The 20,868-nt window shown below is 34.0% G+C and overlaps 1 protein-coding gene across 2 annotated transcripts in view; it reads right to left on the bottom strand.

The window, feature by feature from the left end:
* LOC120780516 (protein unc-13 homolog 4B-like) overlaps positions 1-20,868 on the bottom strand; it is a 257,200-nt gene that overhangs the window by 130,803 nt on the left and 105,529 nt on the right. For both annotated transcript variants that reach the window (XM_040112786.1, XM_040112787.1), the window contains 2 exons: positions 6,165-6,425; positions 5,927-6,096 (listed from right to left, as the gene is read on the bottom strand). In XM_040112786.1, the coding sequence (XP_039968720.1) occupies positions 5,927-6,096; positions 6,165-6,425 (431 nt within the window). The remainder of the gene's footprint in view (positions 1-5,926; positions 6,097-6,164; positions 6,426-20,868) is intronic.

Raw genomic sequence — 20,868 nt, 5'->3', positions numbered from 1 at the left:
TGGCACACGCCTGAGTCTCCTCGCCCAAAAAAGGAAATAATGAGCAAATTTAAAGTGAAAACGATGCTCTTCCCGGCCCTCCAAAAAGGCCTGGTGCCACCGAAACACACCACTTCTTGCTAAAGCAACATCTGGGTAAGCCTGTTTGATCATATCAAACGTCTTTGTCGCAGATTTACAGAGTTTCACACAGAATTTAATCGCGTACCTCTACTCTAACGCTGCATTTTCAGCTTACACCACTCACAGAAGTACGTCGCGCGAAAATGTTTGTCCTGACTCTCCAGGTGCTCGAAGACAAAGGAATCCAGTCGGTGCGCGCACGCTCCGAAGTACAGTTGCGGCTGAAGAAAATCAGTCCTATTACTTTCCGAACATACAGGGTTTATGTTATGTTAGCTGACCATTTCGTCTTATTTAAGTTGTTGTCTTAACTAAGGTTAACTATTCCCCTCTTGAATCTCGAAGCATCCTCAATTCCACGAAATACCGCATTTTGTACATTAGAGCTTTGTTGAGCATATGTTAAAGAGGCGACAAATAGTATAGTTGTTTTAGCTTAAACTTTACAAAATTTTAAGCTTATTATTGCTAAATACAATTAATAGTTAATGTTATATGAGTGTTACAAAAAAATAAACTTATTCAAATTAAGGGGTCAGTAGGGTAATCTTTTTAAAATTTTTGTTTGTTTTTTTTTTTTTGCATTTTCTGTTCCCTTATACCTTTAGAAATAATGTAGAAAACCCCTTTACCGTTGGAAGGTTTCGAAAAAGGTCCAAAAATAATAATACTTCGACGTTCAGAGCGCTCGGAGTGCACACCTAAAACTTTAAACGCGTTTTTCTCAAAACATACTTTTTTAAACTGGCGGACATGATTCCGTTTGAACTACTCAACCAATTTGCTTAATTTTTTTAAATGTTTACAAAACGCCTGGCTATCATCCCAACTAGATTCATAATTTTTTATAATTTATTGGCAATGTTATAACAAAATTTGTGTAAAAAAACATGGGGAGAAAATTAAAAAAAAAGAAAGGTTAACCACTTTTTTTATTTATCAAAATTTTTTCATGATTCTAGTAGGAACCATTCACGTATTTTTTAAGAATAAATTGGGTTTTTGTGTTTCAGATGATCCAAACATGAGAAATCGTGTCCGCCAGTGAAAGAACGTACATATCTCATTCATTTAGCCATTTCTCCGACAGATGTCATCAAAAAATTCCGAACAAATTTGTTTATACACTCCACCATATACATACCTCATGATATGTAAACAAAGTTCTATTGTAGAATAAAAATTTCTGTTAAATAAAATGTCAAAAAACAGGCCAGATTACCCTACTGACCCCTTTAGATAAACAATAATTAGATTTTGACGTAAGACCATCGTGATAATTTAAAAAAATTATAAGCGGTTTATTTGGGCGCTTACATATTTTTCAAAAAATTCAGCGTCGCTGATTTTTAATTTTATATCTTTATGATTGTTTTTTGTATTTAGTTTGTTTTTGCAACTTTCAGTCTAGATATGAACAATTATTTTAAACGAAAACTAATTTTATCTATTTTCCTGCCATTAATTAGAACTGTCGTGCCAAGATCTTTTTTGACTATCTTTTCAATAAATATCTTATCTAATTTATTTTTACTCCTTTTGTTTTGCCGTATGAAAAACTTTTCTCCACAGACATATGTTTTAGCAGTTTTTCCTTGGTTGTTTCTTTACATAGTTTTTCTTTAGTTTCATATAATTTTACTTTTATTGATAACAGAATGAAAACTGCTATTGTATTTGTGCGTAGATAAAATAACAAGGTCAATAATATGTAGCATCTATTTCTTTCTGTACTTTTATACAGCGTGCAATTTCCAACAGCGTGGAGTGGAACCTTTCTATCTGGCCATTACTTTCCCTGTGAGTAGGAATGAAAAACTGGTTATAGAAAAGGTATCTCTGAGCATAACTTGAATTGCATTAGATTGAAAAGCTTCTTCCTTGTCGCAGAAAATGACTTTAGAGTTATTAAACACTAATAAGACTTCTAATAGGGCGTATCTAATATCAACTGTAGCTCTTGAAATAACGGGTTTAACTATTGCAAATTTGGAAAATCTATACACGTTAAAACAATTACGTGTATCCAAGTGGAGAATTTTGAGATTGGTGTTTTACCTATATATTTATTCTCCAAACAAATCTTCCAATTTGCTATTGTTGATTTCAATAATTTTTTTTTTATATTTGGAAAGTAGTATTCAAGAGAAATCCTGCGAAAGTTTTCGTGTAAGCTTCGATGTGCTCCATTGATATCAATTCCATTTGATCATCATTAGTACTCGTAATTAAATCAATTAGGAGAAGTTGAATGTGAATAAACTTTTCGCCAGGAAAAGCTGATATTATGCTATTTTGTATAAGTACTAGAGTGGTGGCGTTAGGGTTGATATGACTTTTTAGGCATTCTATAAGATTTTTAATAGTATCGAAATTAATTGTTTCACGTGTCAGTTTTTTAAAAATAATTTTGGTTTTTTTGCTAAGAGAATTAGACTTAGAAATCATTAATTGGTTTGTGAATTGGTTAAGAGGACAATTAACGGTTTTGATAAGGATTCTTGACTGGATTCTTCACTGTGCACAGTTTCATTTAGTGGAGTTTCATTTAAATTGTTGCAGAATTGTCTAGAAAGCGCATCGGCAACTTTGTTGTCATTGCATTTAAGTGTTTTTCAGACATTGCGTATATGAGCGGCTGATGGTCGGTAAAAATTTTTATATTTTTCACTCCATACAAATAATTACGAGAGCGCAAGTAGCTCTCTTTCGTGAGTAGCAAAATTTTGCACCATCTGTTGTAAGCTCGAAAGGTAGACTATAATTTGGGTATTGAAGTAAAACATCCTCTGGAGCTGATATTTCTTTTATTCGTTCAAAAGCTGAAGGGCTTGAGGGCTAAAGTCAACTCTTACCTTTCTTGAAAATCGTGAACCCACTTTTCCGTTTTCTCAGCAAAGGTAAGCTGACAAAGCCTTGAGTACAGCAGCATAGTTTTCTATGAAACGCCTGACAGTCCCGGAAATAAACATAATGCTCTAAGAGTTTACATAGGTTCATAATTAACAGTATCACGAATTTTATCTGGGCAAGTTCTAATACCTGTGTTAGAAACTAGAAACCCTATAGACCCCACTTAAATTGAAAAAAATCCGACTTTTTCAGGCGAGACTCTCATTTCTGCGTCCTCAAGGGTCTGAAGTATGTGGTTGATGTGCTTTAAATATGATTGTTCATCTCAGGAATAGATAATTATATCGTCGACGTAAACGTGAAAATATTTACCTAAAGCTTCATGTAAAACATCGTCAATGGCTCTTTGAAAAATACTGGGTGCGTTTCTTAACCTAAGGGGTAATCCACAGTATTCATATTGTTTATAATAAACGCTGTTCTTTGCCTGTCTCTTCACACATAAAGATTTGATGAAATTTTGACTTAATCCAATGTTGTAAAAAACTATGTTGGCTAGGGTTGCAGATGTACCCGGAATAGTGTATCGATTTGGAATAATAATAAATCTTAGCAAAATACTAATAAAATCAGAATGAATATATTCTCATTCAACTAGAAATCTTTTCTTTTTTATCCTGTGTCAATTTTGGTGTTATACTTTGAAATATCGGTTTTACGTTACCGTAATTGACCCGATTTTATCCGGCCAACGGCTGTTATTCCGACACTGTAGCATTTATTGGATCAGTGAGTTTCAGATTAAAGTTGTCATCTTAGCCGCAGCGTTGTTCCGCATCTGACCCGTGCTGGCATTGAGTCCATCTCAGGCCTGGAGAAATTTGTCAGCTGCGTTTGCTCTAGAAGGCTCCATCGTAACCTCGGTTAGGTTTAGCACCGTTCTTGAGATGAAATAAGCTCAGGATTTGAGACAAAGAGGGAGTAGATGCTGCGATGGCACCAATGCAATTTTAGCCTCTACGGCTGTGTAATCTGCACCCAGTTCACGCATTGCGCCGCCACTCCCGTTGTGTGGCCAACAAAGGACAGATCTTTTGAGTTTTGCAGGTTACAACGGAATTAGTAAACATCGCGAGGTCGTTTTATCAATAGCAACATCGATCGCAAGAATATTACCTTTGAATGTGAAGGCACAGCTATCCGGTTAGGCAATGTCGAGCTCGAAATAATTAATATATACACCCCCTCTGTCACATTTTGCCCAACGCGGTATCACCCGAACATAGATGCGATACTTCGTGGTGAAAACCATTTAGTTCTAGGCGCTTTTAACACGCATCACGATCATTAGCACTCCTGTCTGTAAAATGCTCGTAGGGAATAGACCTGATGGAGCAGTCAAACGATTCGGTTTACGCAAAATAAATTACGAAGCCCCCACCAGAATTATGGACACTTTTTATTTGCTTCCGATATTACCATCGCTAGTGGTGGTCTGATAAAGAACATAACCTGGCGATCTATGCTAACCCTCGCATCAGACCATCTGCCTATAATTATCTCGATCGAGAAACCTCCTGACTTTATTTCTGCGGACAACCGCACCATTATTAAACAAAAGGGGTAAATCACCTGAAGTCTTGTAACTTCTCCACCGGTGTAAATAAGCTTGGGACTACTGTTAAGGTCATGTCAAATCCGAAGAGATATTACGGCAAGGTTGAAATTTATTTGGGTGCCCATGCCTCCTCAGACTCAAAACTGTGTGCATGCTATTTTAGCTGGCAGTTCGCACTGCACCCTTCGACAGACAAGAACAAACGACGTGTAATCTGACGTATGCGCAAAATTCCAAGCGACTAAAATCATCTATTCTCAACCTGTAGCTGACTACTCTTCAAATACGCGATGTGTAGAAACTTGGAAGAGTAGTCCCACTGAAACCCGTCAATAAAAAGGAGTGTTATCGGCAAAGCGCAGAGCACTTTCACAGCACTTAGCGTCATAAACGCACAAATATTTCATGGCGGAAACCAAAAGTCCCCCTATAAGAGAAAAATCTTCATAGCGTTAGACCTGTTAAAAGCTTTTGACACACAAGACGAGATGAGACACATGAATACTATGTATACCTTTGATGTCGCAAATATGTCCAATCGGTCGATTCAACTTAGGTACGAACAACAATAAATGCCAGAATGTTCGAGGATCGACGTTTTGTTAATGATCTACTATAAAAGGGCTGCCCGGTTGTGCAGCAAGGGCAATTTTAGTTAGAGTGCTGCCGTGTAAAGAACAGTTGAGATATAAGTATGAAGTTGTAAATTCGAATAAAGAGTGGTAAAGCGTTAAGTTGTATGGTCGAATGTCGATACAATGTTCTGTAATATAGATCTCGCAATATTACCCGCTACACGTTCAATAAATATCGCGATCCTGGATCACGGGCAATATAATTTGAGAGATATCTTAATTAAATTAAGTAAGTTTCGTTTCATTATATGAATTAAACAAATATATATAAGTTCGTATTTCCGCTAGAGACATTATTTTATCAGTGTTAAACTTTTATCAGTGTAAATTTCGAAATTTACAGAACGGAAGCTAGCGAACCATTGTTGTGCTACACTAACTGATACAGCATCGTCTCCGTAAACTTCGCAAATTTCATTGGTAGCATATAGTGAATTTCTTCATTATTTTCACTCATTTTTGAACAGATGTAACTTTTTTTAATTTCCCCGAATTCAGTTTTTTTTTTGGTTAAATGACCAATAGCCATACACTAATTTTAATTATTCATTTTAATCTAGTTAAATTTAGGTCGAATTTATCAAACAATAAATGAACTATCTTAATTCAATTAGTTGGTAATAATTTGTAATATTACATAACATTTTCATGTGGCTAAATGTACTAAGTGAATAAAAAAATGTTTAGTCTTACTTACATTTTAAATATTTCGTCGTATAATGGAAATCGCGTTTTATGATGAACAGACGTTTTATATATTGGCATATTGACAAATCTGTTAGTCGGATAAAAATTAATCTTAACAAAAGAATCACATGATCCATTTTGATCCATAGGTACCAAGTTTCTCCCATTCAAAATGTGAAGCTGAAATATCATTAAATAATTTAACAAATTCAAAACAATAATTCACATGAAATTTAACTGTTATTTACCACTAATCCGGTTTGTGTAAAGTTAGTTTTTATTGTGAGTTGACCGAATTCCGACCTTGAAATTCCTTGTTGACATCCCAACAATTCCAAATAATACTGATGAATTAAATCAGAGGTCTCATAAGCATGTAAGTCCAAAGCCTTTTCAACTTCTCTCAATACTTCAATATCTGATGTTACTACGTTTCCAATCTTAAAACAAGATGTCATCACTAATAATGTTTGTTTTAAATTTTGGAAAAAAGATGGTGGCCGTCGTTTCTAAGGTAGAAAAATTGGCTGTTTGATTTTTCATACAAAACAATAACCAAATAATCAAAACAAGAAAGGACGGACTAAGGGGAACAACCAAACATTTTATACTCTTGCAACTTGCAAGAAGCAAAGCCAGGGAAATAGTTAAAGATGTAAAACTAATCATAGATATATGTAGAGTAAAGTCAGCCGGATGTTTGAAAATAGTGATATTAGTTATATAGGGGCTGACCAAGTTTTCACTCTAATTTATCTGCATATTTTAGGGACAAAGATACACTGTGGTGAATAAAACGCGCTCTTTCATTTTCATTGTTATAACTTACATATTGGCCGATGTATGCGATACAAAGTCACCCCGAAGTTCGAAAATCTTTAGATTACATACCATTATAAGAGAAGAAATCTCCATTAATTTCAGTTATGTCAACTATAAGTACCGGGATCTAAATACTCGGTCCCTAGGGGCTTGAACAGTTTTTATTGGATTTATAAGTTTTATCTCATTATATTAATTGTTCTTGATTTGTGTACCGAAAATTGAACGAATCAAGTGGAATTTAAAATTGTACTTTATGGGAAAAGGCGTGATTGTTGTCCAATTTCGTCCATTTTCACAATGTGACATAAGATAAAAACCTTACCACTTAAAATTTTCAAGTGTGCATATTTGGCATGTTATTTACCAGAAATATTAAAAATGTAAAACAAAACACATTCAGCTATACGTAGAGAAAATCATTTGGAAGTGAGTGAGCTTTATAAAACTGATATTTTTAATTTTTTTTAAATTTACTTCATACATTATTGTTTACTTTTATATTTGTTTAATTGAAACACGACGTTTAATCGCTTTATTATTTTAAAAACAATAAAATCTACCGATTTTGTATAACCACAGAGCTAGTTTGTGTTTTACACATTAAACGCAATAAATTAAAAATTATAATTATATTTAGGCAATATAATTTAGTTAACGTATGCTTACTAAAAACATAAAAAAAATAAAATTGAAAAAAAAAATCCCGAACGAACGGACGGACGGCCGAACAGACAGACAGTCAACCGGATTTCAACTTTTCTCGTCATCCTGATTTTTTATTTATATATATATATCCCTATATATATCTCGTTTAGATTTAGGCGATACGTACAACCCTTAGGTGAACAAAACTATAATACACTGTAGCAACTGGTTGCAAGAGTATAAAAAGGTAAAATCAAATGAGTTCCGAGGGTACTGAAGATAGACAATCGTGTATTTTAATGAAGTGTCATCATACTCTATTGTATGCAAAGAAGAAAATAGAGAAATTGCAAATCGAAAACAAGCAATAATAAGATAATCAAAAATAAGTAAAACCAAATGAGTTCCAAGGATACTGGAGACAGTCAATAGACAGGCCGCAAACATAGGGAGTAGATAAATGGCGAAACGAAGACAAAACTAATATTCTAATTAAATAATCGTGGAAAAAAGTTGATTAGTGTTTTGTACATATAACATAATTATTATATTGATTAAGCTTATAAGAAAAATTAAATTAACATGGAAAATATTTTTGCCTAATAAAATAATAATATTAAAACGACTGTCCTCTGCACAATGTATAAGAAATAAAAGGAGTGCAGATATCAGTAGTGACCATTACTTTCTGTTGGCAGAACTAAAGTTAAAATAACAATTTATCAAAAGACCTTCTTTACATGCAGTTGAGTGAGACAGGGATGCGTCTTGTTGCAATTATTATTATTATTCATGACGGCTTAATTACGGACATAAAGCTTATTTTTAATGTAAACTAGGAGACCTGATGTATGCTACGTTAGCAGTAAACAAAAAAGATTTAGAACTAAAACTCTCCATCTTAGTAAATGAATCTTAAAAGTTGGCTTAATATGGCAAAAGCTGACAAGGTGACAAAGCCAAAAGCACTAAGAATAAATGCCAGTAATATAGTACTTCCTCTTTCAGCATTAATTGCGCGGCTTAAGGGGCTATACCAGTGTGACACTTTAAAAAAAAATTTATTTGCTTTTTAGATAGCTTATATTTTCATAAATATCCAAATAGTTTTTGAATGGCAGCGTTCTAAAGAGGAACCGCTCGGAGGTGTAAACATACATACATATACTTATAAGTGAAACTTTAAACGCGTTTTTCTCGAAACGAAATTTTTCAAAATTGCTGGCTTCATAACTCAACGAGATACAGAGTATTGTTGAATACAATGACATCTTTAAGTTTAATAAACTTTCCAAATTTTTTTGTTTCAGCTACTCATTCGGCCGGAATCATGCCAGCAGTTGGGGCACTTTTTTTTGGCCCCTCCGAAGACAGCCCTTAACTCCGTTATTTTTATACATTTCTGTAAAAAGAAAATCTTAAAATATAGCTGAAAATATACTTTATTACGTTCAAAGAAGTTCGAAAGCGTACCAGCTTTTAAAAAATCACGAAAATCGCCTAATTTTTCATGCGTCACACTGGTATAGCCCCTTAACAATTTGAGTACCTATTAGGAGGTGGCTATATACGCACGAACATTGATAACAGAGTTCATAAAGCCAAATCTAGTTTTGCTAAGCTATCGAATGTTTGGAAAGAGTCATGTAGAATATTAAGATTAAAATATTTAATGTCTGCGTGAGTCTTGCCTTTTGTATGTTTGTGAAACTTGGTTACTGGAGTTACTATAAGTAAACTTCAAGCATTTGTTTATTGTTGTCTTGGAAGGATAATGAAGGTGAAAATTCAACGATCACTTATGGATATTTACAGACCATCATAATATTGAAAAGCCGATTATAAGGTGCAAGTATTGATGGTTTGAACGTTGTAGATTAATTTAATTTAGAGATAATACTTTATAAATTCTGGATTTCGTAGTAACGGACCGATTTTGCGCCTATAGGATAACGACATTTTCCATAAGTCTTGAGATTCAATTTCCTCATAAAAATTATTATTTACAGACCATCATAATATTGAAAAGCCGATTATAAGGTGCAAGTATTGATGGTTTGAACGTTGTAGATTAATTTAATTTAGAGATAATACTTTATAAATTCTGGATTTCGTAGTAACGGACCGATTTTGCGCCTATAGGATAACGACATTTTCCATAAGTCTTGAGATTCAATTTCCTCATAAAAATTAGGGTGCATATCGATATATCCAATAAGTTTCATATGCTAGAAAAAGAAGTTTCGAAAAATTTCGAAAAAAGTGGTTATAGTTGTTCATGCTTTTAGCAAATAAGAAGCCGATAGGAAATAAAAATAATGGAATAAAAAAGTTATATAATGCCAATCGAGAGGTTTAGTGAAAATCTGTTTAAGGACAAAAGCACAATCCGACAAATATTTCGGTAATTAAGCTATAATCAGACAGTCTTTCACCATTTAATTAAACTATAATCAGGCAGAGTTCACCAAACTACACAAAGTTGTGCCCTATGTAATTAAGTTCGCATACAATAAACTAAAAACCCATTGATTAGTTTAAACAACAAATACCTTTGGTTTGTACATTTAAAATGTATGAGTTAATGGAAATTATCAGTAGTAAAAGTAACCTGAAGATGGTACTTCTTTTTCTTAATTGGCGTAGACACCGCTTACGCGATTATAGCCAAGTTAACAACAGCGCGCCAGTCGTTTCTTATTTTCGCTACGTGGCACAGTGGCACCGCTCCATACATTTCTTGGAAAGAAATAGAAGGAGTGGTCGTACAACAATGAAACTTTGCAGAAACACTTCTCTGGACTAAATTAAGAAATTTTGAAAAAATCTTGGAAAACCGCCCACTGCCACACCCACCTCCCATATAACTGTAATTGCCAAAATTTTTATTTTTGGACCTATGGACTTGAAATTCGGGACACTTCTTAATTGAGTTCTCCTGATGAAAAGAAATTAAACTTAAACGCAAAGTGACGTTATTTATACCTTTACCTTGATAAAAACCCAATATAATATGCAATGTTTTAATTGACTATGTAAGGCGAAAAAGTTGTGTTAGTTTTTATTTGTAATATTATGCAAGCACCATATATTTAACAATGGGATCTAGTTCTAAGGAAATTTTGTTCGAATGACGCCTTAAGCTACTTATGTAAGGATCCGAAGTTATATACGAAGTCTGTTGAAGACATCAGTATTTGTGGAAATTAAAATCGATATTACTAAAAGGGACGGTAATTGGCGGTTTTTTTTTTTTTTTAATTGAAAGTACAGACTCGGAGCAAGGCAAAGCACATAAAGTTTTTTTCCATCATTCCATTTTAGTATAATTTTTGAAAAATTATAAAAATTAGCTTACTTTGCCAATTTCAATAAATTTTTTTTTTATAAACAAGTAGGTGCTATATTTTCACTAAAAAATAAAAGAAAAGCCATAGCTATAAACTTACACACAAAAAAAATTCTTTATTTGGACAATAATTTTAATCTGATTTTATTGAATAACTTTCCGTCGACTTCTGTTAGTTTTTCTAACTATAAAATTTCACTTTTTATAAAAAACCTTGTCGAATTTTTCTTATCCAAATATTTCTTTACAAAAAAAATCATTAAAGTTTTGAAATTGGAAAGTGGAAAAATCCTATTTTTTCCGCCGAAGTGCCACTGTGCGTGGCGCCAATTGGATATTCCAAGCGTAGCCAGCTCCTTCTCCACCTGGTCCGTCCAACGCAGTGGAGGTCTTTCTCTTCCTCTGCTTCCCCCGTCGGGTACTGCGCCGAATACTTTCCGAACTGGAGTGTTTTCGTCCATCCGGACAACATGATCTAGCCAGCGTAGCCGCTGTCTTTTAATTCGCTGAACTATGTCAATGTCGTCGTATATCTCGTACAGCTTATCGTTCCATCGAATGCGATATTCGCCGTGGCCAATGCGCAAAGGACCATAAATCTTTCGCAGAATTTTTTTCTCGAAAACTCGTAACGTCAGCTCATCAGTTATTGTCATCGTCCAGGCCTCTGCACCATATAACAGGACGGGAATTATGAGTGATTGAAGATGGTACAGTGGAGCATTTATTGACTATTCAATCGAGATGGTAATCATAATTTATTGCAGATGTTGGATGAAATTCAAGGATCTTTTCAAACTTTGAAACCAAATTTTCCTTAGCAAGACTTTTCCCAATGGATGTGATAACCTAACCTAATATGTAGTATTTGATATAGGAATTGTATATCGAATGGGTACACTCAAAATCATACAGTAGAAATTCGATAATCCGACTACTCTATAATCCGGAAATCCAGTAATCCGAAGGGTTATATTCTTACTACTGGCTATTCTGTAGTCCGAATTAATTGCAACTCTATAATCCGAATTGTATGATGTGCTCATATAATTAATGGAATGAAATGATTAACGGGAATTTATCGCTTTTTAACAGCATAGCTTTCATAAATGAAAGAGGGAATGCATATTTTGTCATTGTGTATCAGTTTTGCAAGTGATCAGTCGCAAAATGAATAATAAAAAACGTGCTCATAAAACTTTGTGTTTATTAGATAAAAAAAATAAAAGATGAAATAAAAAAAGGCAAATCTAATAAAGAATTAGCCAACAAATACGGAGTAGGACGTTCGACTATTTCTGATATAAAAAGAAAAGGTTATAAGCTTAAGAGGTTTGTATGCATAACTGTTACAATTATCTAGTTTGCAAGTTTTAATTTTTTATACATTTGTTTTAAAGAGTATCGGAAAATGCAAGCGCTAAAAATCTAAAACTGCGTCAAACTTTAAGAGAAGGTGAGTTTCCAGAGTTTGAAGAACGCCTATACTCTTGGTTTTTAAAGCAGCGGGAACTTCAAAAGATACTTTCACGTGAAATTTTATGCAAAAAGGCCAAACAAATGTTTAAAGATAGGTATGGCAGTGGCAAAATATTTAATGCGTCATATGGATGGTATCAAAAATTTAAGAAGAGATATAATATCCGTTGTTTAAGATTTGTGGCGAAAAACTATTCGCACAAGATGATTTAGTACCTGCATTTATACGGCAGTTGAAAGAACTTCAATCATCAGAAGACTTATGCGACACACAAATTTATAACGCAGATGAGTCGGCCCATTTTTGGAAATTACTTCCTAGTCAAACTTTGGTACATGCTAAGGAAAGATCTGCGCCAGGAAGAAAAATGTCTAAAAAACGGGTTACTTTTCTTTGCTGTGCAAATAAGACTGGAGATCACTAATTGCGGATTATGGTTGTAGGAAAATCAAAAAAGCCGCGTTCTTTCAAAAATCTTCCTCCAGTAGAGTACTACGCATCTAAGAATTGTTGGATGACTTCATATATTTTTTCGCAATGGTTTCAGAATTCTTTTGTTCCATAAGTTAAACAATACCAAACTGAAAACAATCTGGACCAAAGATCGTTACTAATAATAGATAACGCTCCATGTCATCCTACTGAACTTGCTTATGAAAATTACAAATGTTTATAATTGCACCAGTTTAATTCAACCTATGGACCAGAACGCCATTCGAATAACCAAAGAGATCGCTTTTATGTCATATAATGGGAGGAGGTGGAGATTACGATAAGTCTTTGAAGTCTTTTACGTTAAAGGATGCATGTATTTTCCTCAAACATGCATGGAACAAAGTTCGAGAGGAAGTTTTAAAAAAGTGCTGGTCAAAAATTTCTCATGAAAATACCATCTCTCAAGATGATATTCCTTTGGCTACTCTTCGACAAAATATAATGCCTTCTATAATAAAATGTAAAACTGAAGCAACGAATTTTATGAGAGATCTTGTTGAAATTTGTATGAATATAAATGTAAGTAATGATAATTTGAATGAATGGATCGAAGAAACTACGAAAGTGATATTGCAGACGATATTCTAACGTTGTCAGATCCTGATGAACCGGAAGTAAATGTTGAAAAAGACGAGCAAATCTCAAACGCTGAAGCAGTTGGAAATTTAAAAAAGATTATTCTATGGGCACAGCAGATATTGAGCAAGAGAAAATATTATTTTTAACGGATTTGCGAGATGAAGCGCTGGAGCTTTGCACAAAAAATGTTAAGCAAACAAATATAAAAGATTTCTTTAAATCGTAAAAAGAAACTTAATTTTTTGTAACTTCTCAAAGTAAATATATGCATATAATTAAGAGTTAAATGTTTGTTTTATTATTAATAAATGAATTCATGTTTGGTTTTTTATTTAAATTTAGCATTTTTCTTATACACCTTCACATATAAAAAATAGTCCAATAATCCGAATAATTCAGTAATTCGAATCGGGTCTGCAATCAATTATTCGGATTATCGAATTTCTACTGTATGTAAATTTGGATATTTGAAAAGACACTCATATCACATAACATAGATAACATACAAATTGCAATTAAAAACAACCAAAAGCATACAAACATACACATACATATTCATATACATATACAGTCAAACCTTTATAAGCGAGAGTTCAAGGGAGCACAATCTTATTCTCGCTTAAAAAGGTTTCTCACTAAAAGCGCCCATACACGAGCACACAAGTGCGTTCGATCGGTATGTGTGCGCTTGCGGTTTATCGTGTATGGGCTTGTTCGCGTACCGATCCATGTTCGCGAAAATGTTTGATTTTTACGATCGGTGCGCGAACATGTTTATCGTGTATGGCGTTGTCGGCGCACAAAATCTCATTTCTCTCGTGTCGCCGAACAGTGAAGATCGCGGACAATGGCAAGAGTTAAGGGGAGAGCCTGCTTTCGAGGCTTCAAAAATCGATTTTTTGAGGATTTTTTGGGAGGGAAACAAATTATTGATTCAAGCGAAATTTCTAGGTTTTATAGTTATATATTTGAACATCTTTCACAAATTTTTTGGAAACGAAATCTTTGATATTCTGCCTTTGGGAAGCAATTGCCCGATGCATCTCGCATGTGCATTTTTCGGACGGCGGGCAGAATGCAGGTCGCAATTTCTATCGGAAACCAAAAATTCAAAGAGATTCATATTTTTTATTAATTTATCTTCTAGTTAAACTAATTCAAAAAAAGTGTATAATTTAAAATTTTATTAAAAATTGAATAAATAGTGGCTTTTGACCAAAAAATGTTGCTTTATGCTGTTTAAAAATATGTTAAAACTTGACTTTTCTTAATATTTTTTTAGTTTAAATATAAGATAATTTTATGTCAATGATAATAAACTTTGCCCTAATTCCATACGACGTTTAGTGTTTTTTCTATCCTGCCCGCCAATTAAGAATAATCGTAAAAATGAAAAACCGAGAAATCACGCTTCAAAGTTTTCGCTTTTTGCCTAAGCGCTGATATATGTATATACATACATAGTGTAAGAAAAATAAAAGTTGGAATAACTTATTAACGAAATTCCATGAAATAGATAAAAATGCTACATTAGAAATAAATTCCAAGAAATGTTCCGCTTGCCTGTCGCACATGTTAACTCTGTGAAGAACGGACGCAAAATGGATTTGTGTGTCGTGTATGGGCAAACGAATTCATACCGATCGAACGCACTTGTGTGCTCGTGTATGGGCACTATAACCCAAGTTTCTCGCTAATGCACGTATGTACATGTGTAGTGTTTCTCTCTTATAGAGGTACGCAGCAATAACAAGTCACAGCAAGTACGAATGTAGTAAATATGTACATATGTAATATGATAAAATTATGTGCATGATATGCACAACATACATATGTACATATTATCTATGTACATACATATTTTTAAATGCTTACGAAAACAAAACAAAAATTCATGCACTATGTAATTTTAATTTTATTAAGAACTTATTTACACTTAAAAAAATCCGTCAATTTCGTTTGGGTTTGTGTTTTAGTATTTTGAATGCTTTTCTCTAGCTCATAAATATTGTCGAATATTCCTTGATCAACAACCGCCGTGTATTCAAAGTACTGATGGACCGTCTCCAACGCACTTAAAGCTAGCTTTATTGGAATGATCTTTATTTCTGTTTCGGAAATCTGTGCCTCGTCTTCACTGTCATTCCAAGCAAAACAGGTGTCCACACAATTCATAACGATATCGTCGTCGGTTTGTTCTCCAGCGGTAGTTACGTCGTCGTCAATTTGAACGAAATCTTCGAAGCTCGGCATTAACATATTGGATTCGTGAGACACAAGCTTAGACCATTCCTCTTTGTTAGGTCCAACTTTAACATCATTTTCCTCTGGCATTTCATGTTTATCTGTACTTTTCCAAAACTCAGCTTTCTTGAAGCAGTTTTTAACAGTTACGTCACTTACTAAGTACCATGCTTTTCTAGCAAATTTCATAGCTAGAAGTAAGTTAATGTCAGGACTACTGTTTTCTTCCAGACTCTTAAGAACATGTTTAACGACTTCTCTTTGATAAAAGCGTTTAAAAGTGTGAATGATACCTTGATCTAATGGTTGTAGTTTACTAGTGTTGTTAGCAAGTAAAAACATTACTTTTACGTTACAAGTAAATCCGTATGGGCAGCTCAGTTGTCAATGAATAACAGAATTTTTTTTCGTTTTATCTTCATTTCTCTGTCAACTTTTTTCAGCCAATCTTTAAATAATGTCTTGGTCATCCAAGCCTTTGTATTGTTGGCATAATCAACGGGAAGAGTCTTGACACCTTTAGGTCGCTTTGATTTCCCGATGATGAGAAGTGGAAGTTTGTCCGTACCACTCATGTTTACACACTGGAGAAGTGTAAGGCGTTCCTTACTTTGTTTTCCTCCATAGCATTTTTCGCCTTTAAACGTAAATGTTTTGTCCGGAAGGCACTTAAAAAACAAAGCAGTTTCATCCGCGTTGTAAATATCGTCTAGCTCATACCCTTCTAAAAGATTTGGCAGATCTTCAGTCCAGTGGTTGCATACACCTTGGTCCACAGATTTACATTCCCCAGCTGCTTTTTTGAAAGCTATATCATGACGTCTTTTCAAACCCTCTAACCAGCCGTTGCTAGCAGAAAAGTTCTGGATTCCCAGTTTTGTAGCAAACTCTTTTGATTTTTCTTTAACAAAGATTTTTATCGAGAGTTTGTTTTATCCACTCCAAAAGGCACTTCTCGATATTGGGAAATTCGGAAACTCTGCTCCTCTTAATATTTACATGTCCATCAGAACACTCAGACTTCATAAAGTCTTTTGATTTTATAATTTTATAATAGGTGGATTCTGGTAAATTAAACTCACTCTGAATTTCATTCCGAGATTTTTCGGATTCAAACGCATTCACTATTTTAAGTTTATTGCTTAATGACAGTACTTTGATTTTTCGTTTTGATATGATGCAGAGCAGAACTTTCCTTTGCAATTGATAACTATAAACTGAGTAAGTCCGACAAACAGGACGGTACACAGGCACACGTGTGCATTCGAAAGGAATGCCATAGAGTAACAACATTTTTAGTTCCACGAAATAGAATAGGTACAATATTGATGAGAAAACAATAGAAAACAATGGTCGGAAGTTTCACAAAAGTTAAGAATGAGTCATAAAATTGCAGATGTTAAACTTGTAAATAAAGTTCGTCTCTCGCTTATAAAGACCAGATAAGTAGCAGTCTCACTTACGGAGGTCTATGAGGTAAAAACGACTCTCTCTTACAAAGGTTTTTGTTTCTCACTAATAGAGGTTTTGGAAGCTTAAAATTACGGGACCTGGCTATTACTCTCACTTATAGAGTTTTCTCACTAATCCAGTTCTCACTTATCCAGGTTTGACTGTACTTAAGATAGATTTAAAAATTATATATAAACACAAGAAATACCAAATAAAAATCTAATAAATTCTCAGTTATTGCAAACTATTATTGTTATTATTATAATTATAATTTTATAAGCTATTTTTAGTTTGCTTTAAATATAAACGTTAAGGTGTAGTGTTTACTGCCTTTTGTTTTATGCAAAAATCTGATTTATTTGTTTTGCATGATAAATATGACGTTCTGAAAATATTTTTAGTATAATCTTTATATATAAAAATTACGTGTCACGTTGTTTGTCCGCGATGGACGAATAAATTACTGGACCGATTTTAGTAAAATTTAGCACACTGTGTCCAATTAGAACCAACTTAGAAGATAGGATAGTAAAAACAATCCATAAATAAACAACTGGTTGCAAACGTATACAAATACAGTGATGGCTCTTTTAATTGAACCCTCTATTAAGCGGACATTTCCATTAACCGTGCACATTGGCCGGTCTCACTATTTTTTGATGTTTATTAAGTACTATTTATTAAGCGAACAACCTGGACAGAAAGGCTGGTAATCAGACATTGAGAAACCAGCTTCAAATTCGTCATTTTTTGTAATGAAATTTGTTTGTATAAATAAATTCAAAATTAAACCTCAAGTACAATCCCTTTGATTCTTATACCAACAAAAATTTGTAAACAAAATTTTCACTGTATTAAATAGTTTATTATATGAATAATCGTATAAAATGTATATCACAGCAACGCGTGGCCGGATTCATTAGTATAATACATATATTTTTGCACATGTTTAATATAATGGAATTTAAAGTATTTTTAACCGCGTTAATATCGGACAGTTGCTTCTGAGTTGGGACAGCCTTACAACCTTCCATATTTTTGTCAATTCTACAAATGAAAAAAATGTATGGTTTTGATGAGAAGCTTTTAAAAGTTAGCAGTTATTCCTGTTCAAATCTAATTAAAATTTTGTTTGTTCATGTCCATCGCTTTGAAAACTTACTATTTTAATCAAGTATTAAATCAATAAATTCGATTTGTATATCCTTGACGTAGATGTTTTACTCTTCCATTTACTTTCACCGTCAAACTGTACCGATATCTGGCAATTTGGCGACATCATTGTTTTGGAGGGCTTGTGTAAATAGCATATTTTGTAGACCGTAAGTCTGGATTGCCGACCGAGCCATTCAAATAAGGTGGCGAAGTACTTATAAGGAGCATTCATCAGCTTCTTTGTATAACACAAGGTGCGTTCCAAAGTAAACAGGATTAAAAAAAAAACAGAACAAATGGTTTTTTCGGCAAAATCAATTTATTTTATTTAACATAGTCTCCTTCTGCTTCAATACAGCTTTTTGCACAGTTCAAAAGCATATCGAACGAGTGTTTTAGCCTCAATATGTACTTATATACAGTAATAAGCCTTTGCATTGTTTACATACTACATATACTCAACTCTAGAAAATATTAGGGTGTTGTGTAACACGTTTCTTTGCTACTTTCATGGTAATCAGGGTGTTGTGTTAGCATTGAAGCTACATATGAATTTAAAATTTTGATGAGCAACACTTTAAAAGATATTTAATAATGCAAGTGTTTAGGTTGTTTAAGTGATTATATTGAATTACTTTGCATATATGTTCAATTTTATTGAGAAATTATTTGTTGTTTAATGTTAAATCAGATGTTTTTTTGTGCAATTTTTAAACACGCTTCAAGTATTTCTAAATGTTTGCATGCAATGGGATACAATCCTGGGTGGTAATTTGTCGTTTGACATATACAAATTGACAAATCGTTAGCCGTTATATGAAAACATCAATTGGAAATTGAGTTTGAATAGAATACATATATTATAATCCATATTAGTGTTGTAGTGTTAGTAGTGTATAAATATATTTGAAATATGTCGAAGCTTTTTGCGGGAGCTGAATCCTTTTACAAATTCCCATTGGAACGAGATTCAGCATCTATAGTAGGAGCTTAGGAATCTTTATTAATTATTACATTGTTTTGTGCAATGTTTTTGTTTATATAATTTTTATTTAAATTTGTATGTAAATTTTTAATAAATAAATAAACAAAAATATTTTTGATGATAATAAAATTCGTTTAATTTCATTGGAATAAAGAGTACGTGAGAAAAACATATGCCAATAAATTAAATAATCTGAAAACAATTATATTTATATACTTTTGTGCAATTTCACAAATAAAGAAATAAATATTGTACCTTTTCTATCTGTTTTATCGTAAATAGTATACGGATGAGAACTAGAACGATGTGTTAAAATCGAGCTTCAAATGCCTAAATATCTTGAGATTGGATTTCTAAATTGAAATTATTGGTAATAATATTGCAAAAACTTACGAATGAGTAAGTTGCAAACCGTTTTATGTTTTCTTTCTGTCAATTGTCAACAAATACATTCAGAAGACAACTCACCACCGAGAAGTCTAAAAAGAGAGCTGCATTTTTTAATAAGAACTCACTACATAAGGAATATCTGAATATCAGTAAATGATACTTTTATGGACAAAATATTGCACACTATGGCATTTAAATCACCTATTAGCAAATATGTATATATCATTAATAAATAAGAGTTAACAACAGCGTGGCGCCAATTGGATATTACAAGCGAAGCCAGATCCTTCTCCACTTGGTCCTCCCAACGGAGTGGAGGTCTTCCTCTTCCTCTGCTTCCCCCGGCGGGTACTGCGTCGAATACTTTCAGAGCTGGAGTGTTTTCATCCATCCGGACAACATGACCTAGCCAGCGTAGCCGCTGTCTTTTAATTCGCTGAACTATGTCAATGTCGTCATATATCTCGTACAGCTCATCGTTCCATCGAATGCGATATTCGCCGTGGCCAATGCGCAAAGGACCATAAATCTTTCGCAGAATTTTTCTCTCGAAAACTCGTAACGTCGACTCATCGGTTGCTGTCATCGCCCAAGCCTCTGCACCATATAGCAGGACGGGAATTTTGAGCGACTTATAGAGTTTAGCTTTTGTTCGTCGAGAGAGGACTTTACTTTTCAATTGCCTACTGAGTCCGAAGTAGCACCTGTTGGCAAGAGCAATCCTGCGTTGGATTTCTAGGCTGACATTATTGGTGGTGTTAATGCTGGTTCCTAAATAGACGAAATTATCTACAACTTCAAAGTTATGACTGTCAACAGTGACGAGAGAGCCAAGTCGCGAGTGCGACGACTGTTTGTTTGATGACAGGAGATATTTCGTTTTGCCCTCGTTCACTACCAGACCCATTTTCTGTGCATTCCTTGTCCAGCCTGGAGAAAGCAGAACTAACGGCGCGGGTGTTGAGGCCGATGATATCAATATCGTCGGCATACGCCAGCAGCTGTACACTCTTATAGAATATGGTACCTTCTCTGTTCAGTTCTGCAGCTCGAACTATTTTCTCCAGAAGCAGGTTGAAGAAGTCGCACGATAGGGAGTCGCCTTGTCTGAAACTTCGTTTGGTATCGAACGGCTCGGAGAGGTCCTTCCTGATCCTTACGGAGCTTTTCGTGTTCCTCAACGTCAGTTTACACAGCCGTATTAGTTTTGCGGGGATACCAAATTCAGACATCGCGGCATAAAGGCAGCTCCTTTTCGTGCTGTCGAAAGCAGCTTTGAAATCGACGAAGAGGTGGTGTGTGTCGATTCTCCTTTCACGGGTCTTTTCCAAGATTTTGCGCATGGTGAATATC

The sequence above is a fragment of the Bactrocera tryoni genome, unplaced genomic scaffold (assembly GCF_016617805.1).
Source record: "Bactrocera tryoni isolate S06 unplaced genomic scaffold, CSIRO_BtryS06_freeze2 scaffold_25, whole genome shotgun sequence".
NCBI classification, from domain to species: domain Eukaryota; kingdom Metazoa; phylum Arthropoda; class Insecta; order Diptera; family Tephritidae; genus Bactrocera; species Bactrocera tryoni.
This window is presented reverse-complemented; position numbering and strand designations above follow the sequence as displayed.